The following is a 21198-nucleotide window of genomic DNA, read 5'->3' on the forward strand; positions in this document are numbered from 1 at the left end:
AGCACCACATCTACACGTCTTTTAAACACCTCCAGGGATGGTGACTCAACCACTTCCCTAGGCAGCCTGTTCCTATGCTTGACAACACTTTTGGTGAAGAAATTTTTCCTAATAGCTAATCTAAACCTCCCCTGGTGCCACTCAAGGCCATTTCCTCTCATCCTATTGCTAGTTACTTGGGAGAAGAGACCGACACCCACCTCGCTACAACCTCCTTTCAGGTAGTTGTAAAGCACAATAAGGTCTCCCCTGAGCCTCCTTTTCTCCAGGCTAAACAACCCCAAAACTAAACAACCTTGTACACCCCCTGGGGCACATGCACCCCACTTTGGGGACCACTGCTAGAACGTATTAATTGTCCTGGAACCAGAGGCCACCTCCATTCCATGACACATCTGATAGGAGTTAAGGAGATTACACCTCTGCTGGAGCAATGCTCTGGGGCACAGCAAACACAGGGGAGAACAGCAATCTCTTATAGCCCCACATCTAAAGGGCTTTGTCAACACCATCCACATCCATAAACTTTCAAGGCATACTGCAAGAATTACATTTTTTTTTCCCTGGTCTAAATATAACAGAAGCAGAAGAGAAAAAAAATGAAAAGTGGATGGGGTACAAGGCAGAGAAATGGTGCTGATGACCAAGTATTGGGATTTATTCAGCTTGAGCTCACCTGCATCACTGCCAGGCAGCATCAACAGTGAGAAAGTTCTCTTCTAGCTGCAGTCACAGTCACTGAACGAGATTACTCCACCTTCATGTGTACTTTGAGAGCAGGAAGGAGAAGAGAGGAGGGCAATTCAGATTTTACTATGCTGATTTGTATCAAGCACTCAAGCCAATTCTACTTAAAATTTTTTAGAATAGAAATAGCCTGTGAGGACTAACAGGCTTGTTCCCCTATCACCTAAGAGTCAAAGACATCCAGAGCTTACTCCAAAGTAAACCAGCACATGGAAAACCTCCCATAGCCACACATATCATCCTACACAACACAGCCCCAGCATGGGGACAGCATCATAGCCATCTAAAAGCTACTTCTAGCTTAGGCCACCTGAAAGTACATTTGTATTTGTCTTCTTTTAGTGAAAATAAGTGTAGCGTGTTATCTTATTGTTACCACACAAAGATTGTGCATTCCTTGTTCTGTTTCCTCAAAAAAGCATGTGAAATTATTCTTGTATCTCCTGATGCTGCTGACCGCACAGCTTTAGAGAACTAAAGTCATAGTGCAGGAAGCAGAAAAGGTTTTGTGCGTGTGTGCAACCAGCACCTGCAATTGTGTGTGGAGAAGGGAGTGGAAGACTAACAAAACTTTACCAACACAGAAACCAAATCACATTGGAAAGTAGAAAAAGAAAATAACTTTTTTCCTTTTGTTAAAGTTCTGTTATTTGCATTTAGTGGCCTGCAGCTAACTCTCCTCAGCAGTCTAAAAATCACACCCATGCTGCATTTGTGCATAGCAGATTGTGCTAAACAAACTACTCCTAAAATGCAAACAGAAAAAAAGGAAACTACCCTATCCAACAGGAGAGAAGAGCTCATGGAGCGCAGCAGCAAAACCTGCTTCCCCAGCTGCCACAGCAAGCCTAAGTGCACCAAGAATGCCAAGGCTAGGCTTGGCAACTCTCACATCCAAGCTGGAAAGCAGCAGCACCAAGGCACACAATTCACCAACATGCAACAGCTTCAAAGTCATCACTGTCACAACATAAGAGCAACTCCAAACTCTTAAATTTCTATTCTGAAAACCCAAATAAGACATACTAACAATAGGCCCTTTTATCAAGACATCAGCATCTACAAACTGAGGCTTTTGCCTATCAGACAGCTACTCTGATGCCAACATGAATAAACAGCATGCTTCCTGGCTAGCTGGCAGACTTGTGAACATGAGCACTTTGAAGTGTATACCAGCTATAGAACAAAGTCTCTCTCTCTCTCTCTCTGATGTGGATTAACATTTAAAAGATGCCGTTTTTTGTCAAGCAAAAGTAAAAACAAGTTCTGCCAACAAAATGCCTTACCCTCAGTTACTCAGTTTTTAATGTCATACTGCATCATACCTCCTTATGGTTGGGACTCAGTTTTCCTGTCAGGCAAGAAAACTAGTTTTATTATTTAGGCTCTGTTTCAAGGAACCCATCTCCCCAGAGATCTCAATGCTCAGAGATATGAATCTCACCCATTTTTAGTCATCAGAGAAGGATTCCAACATCAAGGAATTTGTGTCCTGCCCCTGACAGACTCTTTTTAATTTAAAAAAAATAATTTAAAAAGCAAACAAATTTTTTCTTCCATTGCAGTTCTAGTCACAGCAACAGCTGAAAATACTGGCGAAAGTAATCTCACCAAGTAGCTACCAGTAGAAGAAACAGCAGTTAAGGAATAGGAGGAGACTACTGGAAGCCAGTATATCATCTCAAAAGCAACATCTAGGTTAACACAGCTGCATACTGCCAAGTGTCAGTCATCCTCATGAAGACCATTACCACCCAAGAGCAATATATTTGTATGAAAAAAAAGAAAGCAAAGTTTTAGATAGTTTTTCCCACAACTTTCACCCAAACCTATGCTTTTCTCTTAACTTCGTGCCCAGTATAATTCTGACTCAGCACAATCAACAAGCTTTCCTAAAGACTACAAGGAACACTGGTGTTGTCTTTAGGAAAGTCTTAGCTGCTCTCCTGAACACTACAAGGAATTCAAGTGCCTCAGCCAACACTGTCGCTTCCAAGGTGGGCAGGTTCCAGACAGTAATGAATTGGAGCCCCAGCAAAGTCAGCACACTTTAAAGTAACAACTCTCCTGTTCTAAATAGGATGATTAGGGTAGAGAATATTTAGACTCTCAAGTAAAAGCCTACAGCGAGCAGTGTCAACAGTGCCTAAACGACACAATAATTGATGCTGAAACTAATGGGGACAGGTAGGGAGAGAATTCAGGCTCTTAGGATTTTCCCTGCCCCTTACAACATACTCTCCATTTCTGCTAAATGAGTACATTATAGCACGCTGCCCCCGTATCAGCCAGTAGTAGCAATGCAGGCAGGATGAAAACTCAGCTTTTTTCTTTTTGGGGGGGGGGGGGGGGGGGGGGGGGGGGGGAACAGGGGGACGGGACAAGGGACAACATGGACATGTCAGTTGTGCTGGAAGGAGGGGAGGAAGAGCTGTGTTCCCTCTTTTTTTTACCACTAACAGATCTGGATATTTTCCTTGTCGTCATGTGGCTACTGAACAATAATGCAGAAATGGATCATCTTTATCTTGACATGTGCAATTACAACATGCTTTTACTTTCCCCCATTAGTGCCCAGAGAGGACAAAGAAAATTATTTATTGAATGTGGAAAAAATGCCATTGACCTTCCATTAATCCATTTCCTACACTCGTCTCAGTTGACAAGACAAGGTATGTCCTTAAATAGTAAGATCCTCCCACACTCTCTCTCTTTTTAGGTGTTACAGCAAAGTTTTTCTTAGAGAACTTCAAGAACTCTTAAAAAATCAGCCTGTGGAAAAGATCCCAAGCAGAACAGTATGCATAACCACAGGGAGGGTTTTTTTGGCATCCAAGAGGCAGAACAGTATACCAAACATTCACCTGCAAAAAGAAGAACACACCTTGCAAAATGTTATGCCCTCTGAAACGAAGAGCAGGTTCAGAAAGTGCACGTATAGCCTCTTAACAGATTTGTAAAACATGACCTGAATCAAAAATGCTTCTTGCAAAAAGAAGTTAGAAGTGTAAATTCACTTTCAAAAGAAGATTATTAAATAAATTATGACCCTGCAAAGCTACATGTTTCCAAACTCAGTTTATCTGTACTTGAAGTTGTTCAAACTACTGGCACTCAAACTCGTTCCACACAGTCTGTATTCCAGTACACTCAATAGTTTTGGTATTGCCATCTCATTCATCAAAAACTAAGTGGACAAAAATCTCATCCCAGAGAAGCTAACTGGAAATTCTGTTTTCAGAAGGACTCTATTTAAAGTTAAGGCTGCTTAAGTTAAGTCTAACACACAATAACCCATTAACATTGTTTGAATGGAATATATCCTTGCACTATGGAATCGGTAGTATTTAGTAAAAAAATTCAACTGGAGAAGTTACTGGCTTAGGATCTGAAGTAAGAGTTTGATGAAGTACTGAAATGAGTCTTTAAAATAGAGGCGTTCTCTTCCAGGGAAGACTAGAAAAAAAAAAAAAAGAAAACCCACACACCAAGAAAAAACCCCACGTTTCTTTCTCTATTTCTGTTCTCTCCACTAATTTAGTTCAATGATAAGCTTTTCAAAGCTGATGAACCAACAAAGCTTTGATTAAATAAAACCAAACAGGAAAGCTTATTTTTTCCCATTTTAATCTACGAATCAAAAAAATGCACACATAACAAGAAATTTACCAGTTTTAACACTTATCAGAAACACTGAGTTAAAACATTGTCTGTAAACAAATGAATTTCACTTGCCAACTAAAAAGATTTTCTTAACCAAATTCTTTAAAGAGAGGAGGAAAAAGTAGATTTATCAGAACTTAGCTTTGCAATAAAGCTATCTTTAACTGTACATTTTACTCTAATTTCCAAACAAATGCAGCTGAATACAAATCTCACCTAGGAAATTAATCATCCTGTAGAAAACCATATTAGAAAATGAATGACACACAAGCAAATGTCAAAATTAAAGACTCCAATGAAGTGTGTGAACAAGTGGATGATACATCCTCTGATTAGCTAGAATGAACGATTTTAATACCAGACTTATGCTTACTGAATGCAAACCTACATGTTTTTAATAGTTCTGCAAATCAACAAAATAAGAAATTAAGTGGCACAAGCACAAAGGAAGTTTAAAATAGATTATTCAAATTTCGAGGCTTCAGTTGGTCAATTTAAAATGAAGATTAAAACCAAGCAGTTAGTTTTCAAACCAGTCAAGTAAAAGCTCAATTTTTCTGTTTGTTATCTCTGTGTGCTACCACCATTTTCCTTTCAGGACACCACCATAACCTATCAACAACCACTTTCAGCATTACAAACTCAAGACAAAGATTTCACATGGGGAGAAAGCAGAACAATATACTTCCAAGTAATACTGATCTCATTATCATTGAAGTTTTAAGATGTACAGCCATAAGAGACACAGGAAAACACATAAAATCAGCAGTTTGTCCTAAAAACGAACAAACAAAAAACCCTAAAAACGAGAGCTGGACTGAACCCAGAACCCTGGATGCAGGCTCCAGGCTGTTTAGCATTATCAAGCAGGAAAAAGCCTCATGTGGTGGATTCAGGGGTTTGCTTTCAGCAATAGCATTCACAGCTCTTAGGAGGGCTCCAGTGGCTCCATCCAGCAGTTTCTCATGAGATTACAGTTATTCAGAAGTGTCACACTACAGATCTTAAACATCTTTAAATGACTTAAATGGGTTCAAGAACAAAACAAAGATTGCTCCCAGCCACTGAACTAACGAAGTCTCATTTCCTTGTATGTGACACTTGTGGTTGGACTTGGTGTAACAAAACACAGACTATGATCAAGGCTTCTTACAGACGCAGTATCACCTTGTTCTCTTCCACGTGGATTTTTCTAAGGTCTAAAAAGACTGAGGTCACACTGTAGCCTGTTGATATAGCAGCACTCTTTTCTAAAGTTTTAAAAAAAAAACTTTTAGAAACAAGTTTACAAGGGATTCATCTCAGCCATCTTTAGACACCCACGAACAAGTTAGTCCACAGCCTCCTCTCATAGTTGCCAAAGCAGAGGCTGTATTGTACAATACCATGCACTTCATCCATGTCTGATGCCATTTGAAGAGGTGATGAGTCACCCCAGAACTGCCAATTTCTGACTGTACAGAGAGCTTAGACCAGAGCTGCACAAATTAAACCCACCCCAAGCTGAAAATGGCCAATAACAACACAAAAATTACTGCAGGATGGACTGGGAGAAAAGGAGAAAGAGAGGCAGTGACACTGTTAAAGCTTTAACTCACTAGAGAACCAGCTAGATACCATCTGCAATCCTATATCATCGCTGCACAGATTTAGACAGCTACCTATCTCCAGGCTACCCCCCTCCAGGTGGAAGTCCAGTGCCTGGCCTGACGGGACACAGGGAGCTCCTCCGCACAGAGCTGACTCGCCTTGCAGCAGCTCTGATGCCACACATCCTGACCACAAGCCAAAGACCCTCTCAGTCATTACAAAGACAGGACCCACACGCCACATCAGCCATGCCTGAGCCTTCATCACTCAGGCTGGCAACAGTCTCCTTCAGTTAACACAGCTCTCGGCATGCTCTCACACAGCACAGCAAGAAAGGCTGTGCAACAACATTGCAACAACATAGGAGCCTTCCTACAAAGTTGGAATTTATGTATGCTGAAGTCCTGACTAGAGCTATAGTTTGCTTTGGAAAGGGTTAGGTTGTGACCTACCCTACTACCAGGAAGATGTATCCACTGGGAGCAGAGACCTCTGAAGGGTTTCTGCAGCAAGCACAGCCAGAGGGAAACCAATGGGCTCTGGCAGTTACACATGTGGTTCTGAAGTCTTTTTTGCTTGTTTTGAATGGACAACAAGAGGTAACAAAGCCACAACATGTCTCAAGTGAATCAGAAGCAGAATGAGAGCAAGTTTACTCACTCAATACTGTTTTATGCAACAGACAGAACTGCTTGCATCGGAGATTACCTGCAGTACTGTGAACTGAGCAGAGGTTTTAAGGAGGAATTAACTTCACAGAGGATGGGGAGGAAGGAGACAAGTACAGACCAACTACCTATTAACTAACCATACAGGTTAAAATTAGTCATCATGAAAGATCAAACTGTTGTCAGAGCTCCACTCACAGTGCCCACAGAACTTCTGCTCTCCTCACAACAAGCAGGTTTAGAAACAGGACAAGCAGAAGCAGTCAGCTGAGAAACTGGAAGAGTCTTGCCTTCTCTGCCATTTCTCCTGTGACTTGTCAACTGCTCAAGTCCCCATGTTTATAAAGAACTTCAATGTTTACTGCTTGATACTCACCTTGGGTGGAAGTCTGAGCAAGGCAAGTAAGAAACTTTTTCTCTGTTCAACTTCGGCAGTCCAATCACATCGGTGCAAATCCGTATTGCTTCTTACCATAATATGAACCTACTACATGCTATGGACCTTCAGAAGACAACCCCAGAGATTTAGCTCAATGTCCAACCTTCAGTGTTGTGGAGCTCAAAAGGTGCTCTAAAAAAAGCAAACTGTTTTGCTGGTTCACGTTTCATTTCCACCACTGACTTCATCTATGCAGCTCCTCCCAGTGTATCCCGTATCTTTCTCATTACATTTTTGTTTGTTTCCAACAGTAAAAGGATAAGTGTGAGTGCCTTTGATTTGACTTTTCTTTCCTCCATAATCTTTCCAGCATAATCCTAAGCGCTTGAGAACCTACACTGCCATTCTGCATACAGGCACAACCCAACAGTACTAGCTACACAAAAACAAGATAGTTTCAGGTTCGTACTAAGAAGTGATACAACATTCTGGTGTTTAACTAATACTGGATGAACAGGGATATTCTATTAAACCAACTGCTTTCTCCCATTACTGAAAGTCTGAGTAAGAAATTAAGCAGGGAACCTAAGTTCTGCCCCGAAATAAAGACAGGACTGCGGCTTTTCTGGATTGTTGCCTAAGTGATCCCTGCAAAAATTTTACTAGCAGCGATGTTCAAGAGTGTCTTTAAAGAAGGTTTCAGCTTGCATAAGCTAACAGTAGTTCAACCAAAGGCAATAATGTGGTACGGATCAACAGAATTTCTGCAGAGATACCAAATGAAAGAGGGGAATAAGAAAAATCTTTAGCATAAAGTTTAAATGAATTTTAAATAATTCAACTCCGTGCTGTTACTTGCCCTACAGAGGTAGCCTGGACAGACATGTTTTGAAATGAAAATTTAAATCCGCACTGCTATTGCCATAGATACCTGTATGAATTTCTAACAATTAAGGGCTTATTTCTCTAAGACTGGAAGGTTGAGCACACAGCATGGGGGAACAGTGATCCTAGCAGTGAGTGCCCTCTCCAAACTCAGCTGGACAAGCTCCACTCTGCTGGACTTCTCCCTGTCAGAAACTTTGGTAGAATACCAAATGACTTACTATACCCTTGATAACTTGGCCAATCTGAAAATAATCATCACGGAGGATAAAAACTGTGGAACAGTAATAGCACAGAGGTTGCTCTACAATGGCAGGGGCAACACAATATTTACGTTCTGTGCTAAAGCACATGGAAAAAAAAAATTATGGCCTGATCCTCTGAGGCAAACACCTCCACCCCCAATATCTTCATATGCAAGTCAGTTAGTCAATACCATAGGAGAGGCCTCGCAGGAAGAGCGTTATTCCATCAGTATTCATGCATACCTTATTACATTCACACCTCACCAAGGGCCTTATCCAGTTCCCAGTGAGGATAGTGCATCTCCTTCAGACTCTGGAGTACACCAGTAGTTCCTCTCAAATACACTACTATGAATGCAATGGCAGTTACTCACTCCTCTGCACTGTGCAAGTGTTAGTGCAAGTTACAAGTAAATTAGTCCTGCTCCACAGAAGCTCGTTAATGAAGCAGATTCAACCAGTGCCACAGAAAACAAAATCAAAGCAAGCAAAGCAGCACAAACAGGTTTTCAAAAAAGCAGAATGACTGTGTGAGATCATGAAACACCCAAATTATTATCAGTAATACTAGCAGCCCAGTCAAACAGTATTTTGGGTTGATTTGGTTTCACTCTTTTACATACCAGTTGAAGGTATCTGATCATCAGAGTTCTCATTCACCTAATTAGCTGGTGGACATGCTGAAAAGAGTAGAAAGCAGTAGATAGGTAGCAGTACTTGAGCAACATTTATAAAGGAACTGAAAGCAAATGAAGGAGAAGATTACTGATCTTTTTTCCCCCCAAGTCAAAAACTGACTAGGGTCTTCCTTTCCCCCACTCAAAAAGGAAATGCAATTTCACTACTTGTAGAGGCAGTTTTTATTAGGATCTCTCAAACAGTGCAATGTCTGTAGAATTACAAGGTGGAGGAGAGATTCCTGTTTGTACATGAGGTCTGATACTGTGTGACATGCATTGCAAAAATATACTACCACTTTGAAAGCACATATTATGTTAGTCCAGATTTTAAAACTTGGAAACATTGTCCTTGCTTAATTCACAGACATCATTAAAATTTACAAGTAGACAAACTCTTTCTAAGAGAAAGCATAGGCCCCAATTCAGCTGAGTGCTTGATTTAGATTTTCCCAAAATGGATACACAAGCTCAAGTGTGTTGCTGACTTACAGCCAACAATTACCACAAGATTTCCAATTTCAAGCTTTTCTTTACAAGCCAGCCAAGTTTAAAAACCATGGACTAAGACTCCATAATGCCTTTAAGTTTAAACTACACAGACTATACCCAGTAGGATTTTCTAAAGCATACAACATTGCCCTAACTCTGCTCCAGTCAAATCACTTGGAGAAATAACTTCAACCTAAACACAGCATACTTCAAATATGCATACATGGTCCTTTACCTTTAATAACAAAGGCTTCAGTTACCAAACGCAGCATGTACAGAGGTTCATCTTTGGTTGAGACGTCATCAATTCCTGCTCTTGCATACATGCTGATGGCATCTCTGTAGGATCCCTCCACATAATGAAGCTTTCCTAGGATCAGCATAGCTTCTGTCATATACTTAGGCTAAAACAGAGGGGGGGGAGGGGGGACAGGAAAAGAGTGTTTACATGGTAAAATACCAGACAGCAAGAATGAGGTACTTCAGATTAAGCAGATTCAAAATGCTTTCCTCTCAACATTGCTAGCTCTGCAGGCCAGAGTAGGAAGGATTTAAGTGTCTACAGATCCTACGGCTATGCTCAAGAGAGCAGCAGGCAACAAAGGTCAGGCAACTACTTTGGAGCTCATTTTGGAAACGCACAGCTTACAAGCCACCTCTTTGGTTTCAGCTGACCTACTCTTGATTCACCATCCACAGACAGCACATAAAAGCCTGCCATTGTCAGGGCTACCTACATACACACCAAGTAAATCCCCTGCTTTTAATCTAGGCAGAAAGCATCGCTTTTTAGTCAAGTGCTCCCCTCTCCTCTGTACATTTAATTAAAGAGCGAGAAAGCTCCCAAGTTTTCTTAAGTCCTCAAAGAATTTTCAGGCAAAAGTAGAAAAACAGAAGGCATGCCTGCTATTTCTAAGATTTGTTTGGTTTCTTAAGGATTGAAAACATGCATACAAATTGTGTAACAACAACAACAAAATCAGTAATACACATCCATTCAGATCCTTTTTATGCTTTGGAAAGCATGAAAAGGTTCCTAGCCTTCATACTCCTTTTTTTAATACATGCAGTCAACACAAGGTCAATGCTGCATGAGTAGCCAAGTCATCACTAACAAAAAAATAGTAAAGGGAATTCATGCAGCAAAACTGAAGACCAAGACCTGGAAGAATTCAGTGGCTCTGGCTGTTACTGGTGCTAAACTACAAAGAAAGAGGGTTGGATGGACTCCTCTTCCTTCCCCCCTCCTTTTTACTTTTTAAATACACTGACTTTCAAGAAGTTAAGAACAAGGAGCTCTCCCAGAAAAGCCACTGCACATGTGCTCCCTGGAAAATAATATGATAAAAGTATGACATACACTTCCAAGCTAACTAGCCTGTGAGTTTCAAGACCAAAAGTAATACAAGTCCGGAACAGTGTTGTAATTCATTGTCTTTTTAAAGCCAGTTACGCAACTGTGTGTCCAAGGACACCAAGTGTCCATCTAAATAAACAACATGAACACTGCTGTCCTCCATTTCTTTCCTGTGTTTTAAGTACATGCTGTGTTTTAAGCAGCAGTCATCAAGGCAGAGTCTTAAAACACTCCTAAAGCTCTGCAGCTGAGTTGGCAGGCAGCTACCAACCATGCACCCAGACCACAAAACAAAATAAAAGCGTAACTTCTCTGGCAGAGACTGAAAGCAATGCAAGGCTGTAATCCTGGACTCACACCACAACCTTAAGTGCCTAACAGCAGCTTGTGGCACATTTTACCTCTGATCTGGAGCTGACCAGGTGTACACAATTCCCTCAGACCAGGAGCAGCAGTAGGTCACTCAGCTGTGCTAGCCTGACAGCACCATTATGTGGCCATGCCCCACCACCCCAGAGAATTCCTAAATATTTATCCTGCTGCTTTCTAATAAGAAAATAAACAGGATACATACTCATAGCATATAATTTGTTTGCATATGAAAAAGCAAGTCTCCCAACAGAAGACACTGCAAAGGGGTACCGAATTACCAGTCCATTAGTAAAAGCTATAAATACAGCATTGTAGATACAGGGACATGAACAGGCAATGCCAACACCTTGCATCAGGCTAATAATCATATGAAAGAAGAATCCAGTTGGCAAGAATTACAATGACAGAGCCCACTTACTCGTAGTTTTCCTCTGCTTAAGATATTGATCAGATACTGTTTAGCTTCACTCAGTTTTGGCTCATTCTTCTCTGTCAGTGGAATGGAGTCCTTCAGTTTGGCAAAGTTTTCCTTCAAACATTCTTCCAGCAGAGCCTCTGCAAGCAGCATACTCCCGTAGTCTTCTGAAAGCACATACCAACCAACAAGAAACATCACTTAGTGCCGTCCTGCTGATAAATAGCATTAAAAAAACCAAAACAACATACCGTTAAGACACACAAACAAGGCAGTAAGGAAGAACTAGCAGAGAAAAAAAACTTCCATTAACTTCTAGCTATTGGAAACAGTACATTTCCTATGAAAAAATGAAACAACACTTCCTTTTAACTTGAAGATTTTCCCTAATGAATCCTTCAGTTTTGACACCACAGTTCATTCCTGTGTTGCCATTAATGTAACAACTAAGAATTTTCATCATAAGACTCACTTTCAAAAGTTAAGACCAATCTTTGCAAACATTTAAGTGCATCCTTTAGATTTACAAATGTACAAGCACAAAATGCATGCTTTGGAGTATGGGTAAGCTATGAATTTCACTGCAGAACAGTAACCACATCAGAAATTTTTAAGATTTTGCTGAAAGTTCACAGAAAAAAAAAAAATAGAGAATTTAGACACATTCTATGCATCCATTACTAAAGACACACAAGGCTTGATCCAGTGACATAACTAATATGCCACATGTAATTCCTTCTACAGTAAAAACCACTCCTGTTCACAGTTTTACAGAAGAGAAACTCAAACATAGGTAGTAACACTGGATACGGTATGAAGCATCATGCAATGTTGCAATCACACTGAAAAAAGGTTTCATCTGCCAGTTTACTTGGAGTTCTTGCATGATGGGTCCAGTTCTGCAGTTCATTTATTCATAAAAGTAGTACCTCAATCAGCTGACTAGTGGGTCAAACAGGGTAAGAAAATCTTTGTAAACCAAAGACCCGAGGCCTACATTTCATATATACTTCACATTTCAGAGTCTGAAATTCTAGAATGCAGGAAACATGATAGTGTATCTATATTTTCAGTCCATGAAACAACTTATCCCTACTTACTACCTATACATTACATACGGCATTAATAATGAACTTGGGGGGGGGGGGCGGGGGGGGAGTGGTTTAGATTTTTTTGTTGTTGTGGCTTAAGTGCTCAGCTGCATATCAAATTATAACCATAGCTCTTCCGGCTCAATTGCAGGTCTACAACTAACTTGCATGGACAAAGTATATGTAGTACATAAAGTGGGAAGCATAAATGTTCAAATATATTTCCCCCCCATCTTGCATGCAATCATTTCTACGTAACACTGAAGAGCTTTCAAGTAGTCACTACTTTCTTAACCAAACTTAAGGAATTACAAAAACACATATACAATGAAGAAATAAATATACACAATCTCTCAAAGCAAATACTACTATTAAAAAATCCCATCCAGACACACTATTGTTTCTAGAAACACAAAACTGCAGCTGGAAGAAAAGTTCTGTAGCAATAACAAAACATTACTCTCTCATAACTAGCAAGTTATGATGACATAGCAGCAAATTAACAAATGATGTTTTTACAGCAATCATACAGTTGTTATGCCTCTTAATTACAAGGGAACAAACTAATATGAACTCTTCAACTATTAATGCCCCCAAACTGCATGATGATCTTTGCAACTGGCAAGCACCGCTGAAACCTGACTAAAGTTCAAAGGTTGGCCATGTGGTTCTCAACACAGGGTTCGATCTGCATCACATACACACTTGGAAAGCCTCGTAAATAAACATGTATTAGCTACCAATGCCTCCCCCCACCGTGCTTTCCCACTGTGAAGTTTATTGCACTCCAGCAAGCTTCAATTAACTCTAGAGCCGCATCCTAGAAACGCTACTCTTAAGTAAGTGGTTCTATCCAGAGAAACAGCTCGTCTGACGGCAACGGCAGGACTCTTGTACCGGCGTGGTGCCTAGGGTCAGGTCCTCTTCACAGCTCACTGCTGTTGACTACAGACACAGAATTTTGTATTTCTAAGTTAGGCTGCCTCACTTTTTACAAGTGATTTCATTTAAAAACGGGCAAAGCCATGTGTTATGACAGGAAAAGAGGTAAGAGCACATTTGCTATTTACGAAACCTGTCCTACATGTGAACGGATGCTTGGATGAGCCTAAGCCTTTAGATCAGCCCTCTTCAGCAATGTAGGGAGATAATTTAGGGGCATCCAGAACGGAGTGGGGAGGGGACAAGAGGGAATCGGCATCGCAGGTATCGAGAAGTTGAAGAGAGACATTTCCAAACACGGAAGATTTCGGTCGGTAGCCTGCCCACAGCCCAGCTGAGCTCCTTAGGTTAAAGGCAGGCACCGAGCGCAGCCATCACCTGCGTCCGGCTGCTTACCGAGGCGAGGGCAACATCCCAAACGCACAGAAGCCACCGAGCAAGCGCTGCTGCCCCTTACTCCCAGTGACAGCCCCAAGCAGCGCGCTTCTCTTCGCAGCCCGACGGGCTCGGAAGCGCTGACATGAAGAGGAAGCGCAGTTTTCTTCCTGGACGCCGTCTCCCGGGCTCCCGCCGCCTCTCCTAGGCATCCCTCCCTCCCTCCCTGCCGCCGCGGGGCCGGGGCGCCTACAACGGACACTCCCGCTCCCTCCGCCGGCACCCCGGCGCTCCCCAGCCCTCGCCCGCAAACCCGGGAGACGGGGCAGCCGCCGCTCCCGACCACGCCAGCCCACCGGGCCGGGGCTGCCGGGCCGCGGCACGGAGCCACAGGCCGGCGCCGCCACCGCCCCACGCCCGGGCGGTCCGGTAACGACGGCGGCCGCCCCGCCGCTCTGCCCCACCCCGCCCGCCCCCCGTCGCCGCTCACCTGCGTCCTGCGCGCCCCCCGCCGCCGCCGCCGCCGCCACCGCCTTGCGCGGGGGTCGTGCCGGCGGCAGCAGTTGCTGCGCCAAGTGCCGGAGCTGCCCCCAGTGCCCCTCCGCCCGGCACCGCTCGATCTCCCCCTCCAGCTTCACGTGCGAGTGGGAGCCCTTGGCCGCCATTTTAGCGCCGGGCCCGCCCCGCCCCGCCCCGCCCCGCCCGGCGGGGAGTCCCCGGCGGCAGCGCCCGGGAGGCGCCTGGAGCGTGTGCGGGGTAGCGGTTCCGGGCGGGCGGCACCGGCCCCGCCCGCCCCCAGGTGCCCGGCGGGGCGTGCGCGGGCGGGACGACTCCCTGCCCGAGGCCTGCGACCGGGGACGGGGGCTCCTTCGCGGCCAGCCCTCCCTGCCGCCTCTCACTTGACGCCCGGCCCAGAGAGCCGTGCCCCCCGCGCAGGCGGCCGCTGTCCCGACCTCGCGGCCCGCCAAGGGCGCTGCGCCTACTCGACTGCCCTCGGCCTGCCCCGGACAGCGGGCCCGCGGGGCCTGAGAAGTGCTGGCATCGCCGCTGTGGCGCTACGGTTGCTGCCCCGCCAGTGAGGCTCCGGAGCTCCCTTCCTCGGCGGAAGGGCCGGGGATGCTGCGCCCTTACCAAGGGGCTCGGAAGTCACCTAAACCCCCCGCCTCTTCTGCCAGCCGTTCCCGACAGCCACCGCCCCCCTTTAGTAGCGATTTCAGCACAGAACAACCCACTGGTGCACGAGTAACGAGCCAAAAGCCCACACCGCTTCCCGAGGTCGGAGTCCGCTCTGAGGGTTGTCACCTTGGGAGGCGAAAGCAGCTGCTGTTTGGAAGCCAAGTGTAAAAATAACGAGGCCTTCGACATCTGGCGAGAGGGGGGGCCGAACACTTTATAAGCTGCAGAGGGTAACGGCGACGGGGCGTTACCGAAAGAGCAGCGGGGCAGGGAAAGCACAGCCCGTCGTTTGGGGAAGGGGCTGCTCAGAGGCCGCGAGGGGAAGGCGCAGAGCAGGGGCAGCGGGCACACACTAGGCTTCACGCTGCTCCTTCCCGCCCTCCCGGCGCCAGCCCTGCCGTCCGCTCGGCTCCACCAGCGGCACCTGCCCTCCACCCGGGGCAGCGCTGGGTGCATCCTCGCGGTGCGCCCTTTGGAAGGGGGGTTCTCGCCGGGCGGCGGGAAGGGCCGGGCCGGCCGAGGCTGCCCGGGCCGGGAGGTGACCGGTGCCCCCGCAGGCCCCGCGCGCCCACCTCAAAGGTCGCGCCGAGGGCCCCGCCCGCGGTGGGCGGGGCGCTCCACCTGTCCCTCCGCGAGGGCTCCACGTGGAATTGCAGGAACGGTGACGTAGCCCCCGCTCACGGAGAGGTGCAGCCAATAGGCGGGAGGAGGGGGCGGGGCGAGAGCGCGGCGCCTGCGTGAGGTCAGAGGTGACGCCGGGGATGGTGGCCGGCCTGCCCGGAGCGCGGCTCCACCTGCCCGTGATCCGGAGCCCGCGGGAGTGGACGGCGCGGCGGCGGCCATCCGCCGCAGGGTGCGTAGCCTGGCGGCGGCGGGGCCCGCCCGCCAAGGCCGTGAGGCCGGGGAGAGGTGGAGCGGGGTGTGCCGCGGCCTGGGCGGGGGCGGCGGTCCCAGCCCCCTCCCGCTGCGGCGGGGGTTTCCCCGGGGGCCCTGCGGGGCGGGGAGCCGCGGGTGGGAGGCGGGCGGACAGCGCGGTGCCAGCTGTCAGGGCCTCCGGCACCGCTCCGTGCCGAACCGGCTGCAGAGCGGGGTTTGCTTCGGCGGGCGCTGCTGGAGGTGGGAGAAGACAGGAGAAGCCGAAGGCAACGATCGGCGCCTCTGCTCGCCTCGGCAGGGCAGCGCGCCGCTCACCTGCTGGAGGGCTTTAGCCTTTCACGTGCCTGTGGAGTGAGCGCTGCCATGGCCGTTGCATTTTTAAAGTTGCACGTCACTTAGGGCACGCAGTCTTAACAGAGCTACTAATGGGACGCAGCCCCTTTGATGCCGTAAGCAACCTTTGCTCCCGTAACCCTGGGGCAGGTTTGCGTGGAGCTGGCGTGGTTGGCTGACTATAAGTAATACGAAGGCCCAAGCATGGCTGAAGAGTGCACATTCACTGCATGACAGAAAAGTAATTCTTTGAAAATTGCTGTAATACTTCCTTGAAATAGACACCCTCATTGAAATTCTTAATTGGAGCTCTCTGGTCTTCTGCTTGCTAAGTGCTTGAAATGCAGCAAATTCTTCTATTGTAACTTAGTGGGATTATTTCTAAGAAAGTAGATTGCATTTTTCATCTGTTTTTTTTTTTTTGGGGGGGGGGGGCATGTTTTACTTTTTGTAGAAGATCATGATGTCCGTGAGGATTTGTAGAATACATCTGCTGTTCTGCTTTCTGGCTGCATTCTTCATCTCTGCCCTAGCCGAGGAACACGTAGGAGAGAGTCAACATGCAAATATTCGCCTTGATAAGAACTTGGTACAAGATAAAGAGTATGTGTTCCACATTCTAAAAATGTAAACTTTACTTCTTAATGAGTTGCTTATCTTTTAAGTCCTGTTATGTGAGTTGGACTTAAGCCTAGGGCACCCTCTTTTCTCAGGATGTTGTATGACTAGCTGGAGTCAGATATGGGACACGCTTGCTCGATAAGTTTCTAGAGATATTAGACCTAGAAAGGTTTCTCTGGAGCCTTTAGGCCTACTCGTACTGTAAAGAATTTCTTACAGGAATCCTGCTTACCTAGATCAACATACTATAGGCAAAATCAGATTCTGAAAGGTAAAGTGAGAGGTTTTTTCTCATTTGCTTCTTCATACAGACAAAACAGTGGTAGCAGCAAATAAAACTCCCTAGAGTACTTCATGTTTGACTGGGAAAGATCTTCCTCCAGTTCCTGTGCTTTGGAAGACAACCAAAAGGAGATTTTGAGCACTGCTTCAGTTGTTTTGATAACCTGCTAAGTAGGCCAGAAGAAAGAGAAATAGCTATCTAAGGTATTAGAGGCCACCACAGCACCTGTAACAACCTTTGTGCCCTCTTCATCTTAGTATAAAACTGTAGCTTTCGGTTGTCCAGGGTCCTTTTAGAGATACAATGTTTCCTGTGTACTTGACTGTCTGATCAAAGACTAAATTCAATGTAAACAGAGCACTAAATATTAACTGACAGATATGTTGTGGCTTTTGTTTATTTTTTTTTTTTCTTAGCCACATCATGGAACATTTGGAAGGTGTTATTGAGAAACCGGAATCTGAGATGTCTCCACAAGAGTTGCAGCTTCATTACTTCAAAATGCATGATTATGATGGCAATAATTTGCTAGATGGGTTAGAGCTTGCTACTGCTATATCACATGTCCACAAAGAGGTAGGTGGAATTTTGTAACAGCATGTGTGTTTGGAAACAGTTCTGACTCTCTAAAAGCAGCTCACAAGAGAACAGAACAGTTACAACACATCTTCGGTGCAGTTACAGTTTTGCCTGGAAATGAGATTTTTTTTTTTTTTTCCCCTGATAGTTTTGGTTTGATTTATAAATGTGCTAGCTTTATCACAGCTTTTCGTATCACATTGCAGTTTTCAAGAAGTCTCCATCGTAGTTTAAACTTTAGAGCGAGGAAGGACTGTAGAATGAAAATGATTTGACAGAGGGGATACTTTGGTAGGCAAGGATGGGGGAGAAAGGGAATTTGTCCAAAATGGGATAGTGCTGATGAGGGTTTATAGAAATAGCATGTGATATGATGCTGGTCAAGGTTTTAAGGCTGCTGTTTTCAACTTCAAACTGATACTGCCGTGGATACACAGACTATAAGAGACCTCTTGCACAAAATTAATATTAGAAGAACCAGTCACGGTCTGCCTTTGTTTTCTTCACCTTTTTCTAAACGCAAATTCTCTTTCCAGCTAGGAACGTTTAAGGACAAAGTAGGAAGATAGAATCCTTAGGAAGACAATACTAACACATTATCTCGTACAGACCTTTTGGAAGTTACAATTCAGAATAGCGTAACTTCCTGTGTACACCTGTGGCAAAAAATACCTAGCCAAGAACAGAATAATGACTTGCTGTTTCTTGTGCAAAGGCACCTCTTTGTATTCCCATTTGCTCGTAAGGGGTGATACTAAGAATTTTACTGACTTCAAGCTACAGCGCTGGATTTTTTCACTACTCTGTTACTGTCAAGCTCTGCGTTTTGCAAGTTCTGACACACAGGAAGATGTTTCTCTACTGTATAGAAACTACAGTGTCTATACTACATCAAGATCCAAATTAAGGATACATCTGTTAGATTATTATCCATCATTATACACTGTGCTATTTAGCTTTTAGAACTTTTGGCTCAGAATATTAACTGGATACAGAGTGCTTGTTCTGAAGTCCAGAGAACTTGGACTTCATAGCTTGCACCTGGTAAAAGTTGCTTATATTGGTATAAATGATTACATAAAACTTAGTGCCAAATTAGGCACCAAATATGAATAGCTTAACAAAAAATTAGTTGTCAGTAATCTGTCATATGTGCCACTAGATGGGAAACACTGCCAAAATGTTCAATGTGGTTTTGTTTTTGTAGGAAGGTGGTGAGCATACCCAGGCAATGAAAGAAGAAGAGCTGATTAGTCTAATAGATGATGTCTTAAGAGATGATGATAAGAACAATGACGGATACATTGACTATGCAGAATTTGCAAAATCACTGGAATAAGCTTTTGCAGGGGGCTTGTTTCTCCTTCTAACTACATGGAAATGTGAACTAGCATAATGTGATTCATTACTGTCTCATATCAACCTCTGTGCTGTGAGAAGGAGAGGTGTACTAGTACCAGATGAATTTATTTGAAAGTTGTATGTGTTAAGAGACTGGCTAACTCGGAGCGAGAGCCATGTTTGACTAAACGTAGTCACACATTGGAATCTTGAAGCATGGAAGCATCAACAGTACTCACATAGGGCACAGCTGGCAAACTCTTAAGTAGCTGTGTATGAATACTAAATAGATCATATAGAATCTAAATTTCAGTTTTTCTGTCATTGGGTTAAATAGTACTTGTTTGCTTACATCTTCTATTTAAACTTACAAAATACCTAGAAAGCCAGAAAACATTACTGCGTATAGCTGTATTTCAAGGATAAATGTCCTTACCTTCCCACTAATTGCAAAGAAAATTCACATATAAGTATGGGTGCTTGAAACAGCAATTGTAGAGGAAGAGTATTTGAATGTGGTTTATGTTTGAGGTCCACATGATACCATATGGACTTTAATCAATTTCTTCAAAGACTGTGTTATTTTTAAATATATGTACTTCCTAGCATACCCTTACATTTTACATATAAATATATATACACATGTTTTTCAATTTAGTCTTGTCCTTCACAGATTTACTTTTTATATCTTAATTTACTGATTTTTTTTTCTCTACCTTCCATGGTGTTTTCTTAAGAAAATGAACGTATTTTAATTACATTTTTATGTTGTATTAATGCTGTATAGCATTTACTAGAGTAGCTTCTGCTATCTCGTTTTGAAGGTCACGTTAAAAGTAAACCAGTTTAATATAAAAGCTTCTGTTCAATTTGATTTTTACAGTATTAGCCAGCAGGGTAATCTAAGTGAGCAAGTAATGCTGCCTTGTTAAGGGTTAAGTTCATATTCCTTGATACTTACATTATGGTATTAGTTATGAAATACCTCCTGAAAGTAATAGTTTCAAGATACTTGAGTGTTTGCAAATGAACATGGTTCTAGGAATGTTTTACTGTCTTGACTCAATACTTGATAAGTCAAGCAGTTTAAGGCTATTGGAGAAGTGATGTATTGCTGTGTTACTGATATTTGGTGACTCTAAAACATAACTGAAATCTTAAATTGCATTCAATCATTATCCATTAATAGAGAATCTAAATGTTAGTGTATTTCTGTAAAATGTATAAAGAGCTATTTTCTGTACAAAATTATTCTTATACAAGAGAAACACATTTGTAAAAGAAATTATTTCCTCCGTTTAAATGTTTGTGCAATGAATCCTGAGTGTCGGACTTTTTTCTTGTACTTTTAAGCCCATCTCTGTTACTAGCAGTCATCTTAAAAGAAAGTTCTTTCAGTTAAAGCATTTTTAAAATATCTCTTTTGAGGGTAATTAATCTGGAGTGAATGTTGAATCAGAAGAAAGTATAGAAAATGCTTGCGGGTAGGAGGGGAGAAGAGGTTAAGCTCATCAGCTTTGAGCGCCTAAAGCAGCTTGCCTGTAGACCTGCCAACTCTTATATGCTTATTGCATAAGCTTCTGAGTTTTGGATTTATTTGTGATGAAAGAGCAAGACCAAGGAACTGACTTTTATGCACTGCTCTTAAAAATCATGGTTTTCTTATCAAGTGCAGTCTGTAAACTTAGTCCAGCAACCACCTGTGGGGCACATTTATATACATATGTTGTATTTATATACATATTTATTAACTGCTATTGTACGTGGCAAAAGACATGCACTGTAGAAGCTTTCTATCAAATAATTATGATAAACACAGGTAATGTGAACATTGTTTACCAACTATTTTAAACTTGTTTTTAAGGGTTCAGAAGTATGCATAAATAGAAAAATTATTTACCGAAAATAGAGAACAAAATTGGCACCTTTGATTTCATGATGCATGAAGAAAGATCAAAACAAAATTTCTGCTTTCCTAGAAAGAACGGTTCAAGAAATGCTACCCAAGCTGAAACCTGCATCATCATGTCTTTTACTCAGCCTCCTAAGACAAATACACATACTTAATTAAGTACACTTAAAGATAAATGG

At 43.6% G+C, this 21198-nt stretch overlaps 2 protein-coding genes across 8 annotated transcripts in view; one reads left to right on the forward strand and one right to left on the reverse strand.

Moving 5' to 3' along the window:
• TTC7A (tetratricopeptide repeat domain 7A) overlaps window positions 1-14655 on the reverse strand; it is a 178180-nt gene extending 163525 nt beyond the window's left edge. For 2 of the 5 annotated variants that reach the window (XM_075496235.1, XM_075496234.1), the window contains exons 1-3: window positions 14389-14652; window positions 11494-11657; window positions 9582-9750 (exon numbers count right to left, since the gene is read on the reverse strand). In XM_075496235.1, coding sequence (XP_075352350.1) covers window positions 9582-9750; window positions 11494-11657; window positions 14389-14563 — 508 coding nt within the window. In that variant the 5' untranslated portion in view covers window positions 14564-14652. Of the gene's footprint in view, window positions 1-8800; window positions 8851-9581; window positions 9751-11493; window positions 11658-14388 lie in introns of those variants that run through there. The other 3 variants (XM_075496236.1, XM_075496239.1, XM_075496238.1) reach the window with 3 other exon arrangements.
• A 1122-nt stretch (window positions 14656-15777) lies between these two features.
• Window positions 15778-20437, forward strand: MCFD2 (multiple coagulation factor deficiency 2, ER cargo receptor complex subunit). 3 transcript variants are annotated; one of them, XM_075496240.1, is made up of 4 exons: window positions 15778-15927; window positions 16738-16886; window positions 17604-17763; window positions 18974-20431. In XM_075496240.1, exons 2-4 carry the CDS (start codon window positions 16744-16746, stop codon window positions 19103-19105), a joined length of 435 nt encoding a protein of 144 aa, XP_075352355.1. In that variant the 5' UTR covers window positions 15778-15927; window positions 16738-16743; the 3' UTR covers window positions 19106-20431. The 3 variants fall into 3 exon arrangements, with proteins under 3 accessions (XP_075352355.1, XP_075352357.1, XP_075352356.1); XM_075496242.1 differs by having other exon boundaries at window positions 15800-15927; window positions 16817-16886; window positions 18974-20434; XM_075496241.1 differs by lacking the exon at window positions 16738-16886 and having other exon boundaries at window positions 15807-15927; window positions 18974-20437.
• Window positions 20438-21198: the final 761 nt, after the last annotated feature.

This window comes from Mycteria americana, chromosome 3, assembly GCF_035582795.1.
Source record: "Mycteria americana isolate JAX WOST 10 ecotype Jacksonville Zoo and Gardens chromosome 3, USCA_MyAme_1.0, whole genome shotgun sequence".
Taxonomy (NCBI): Eukaryota; Metazoa; Chordata; class Aves; order Ciconiiformes; family Ciconiidae; genus Mycteria; species Mycteria americana.

Bases quoted from the DNA above. Each gene is read 5' to 3' on its own strand.
- MCFD2 (XM_075496240.1), top strand. From the start codon at position 16,744: ATGATGTCCGTGAGGATTTGTAGAATACATCTGCTGTTCTGCTTTCTG. The intron at 16,887-17,603 runs GTATGTGTTCCA...TTTTTTTCTTAG, and splicing joins AACTTGGTACAAGATAAAGA to CCACATCATGGAACATTTGG. The intron at 17,764-18,973 runs GTAGGTGGAATT...TTGTTTTTGTAG, and splicing joins TATCACATGTCCACAAAGAG to GAAGGTGGTGAGCATACCCA.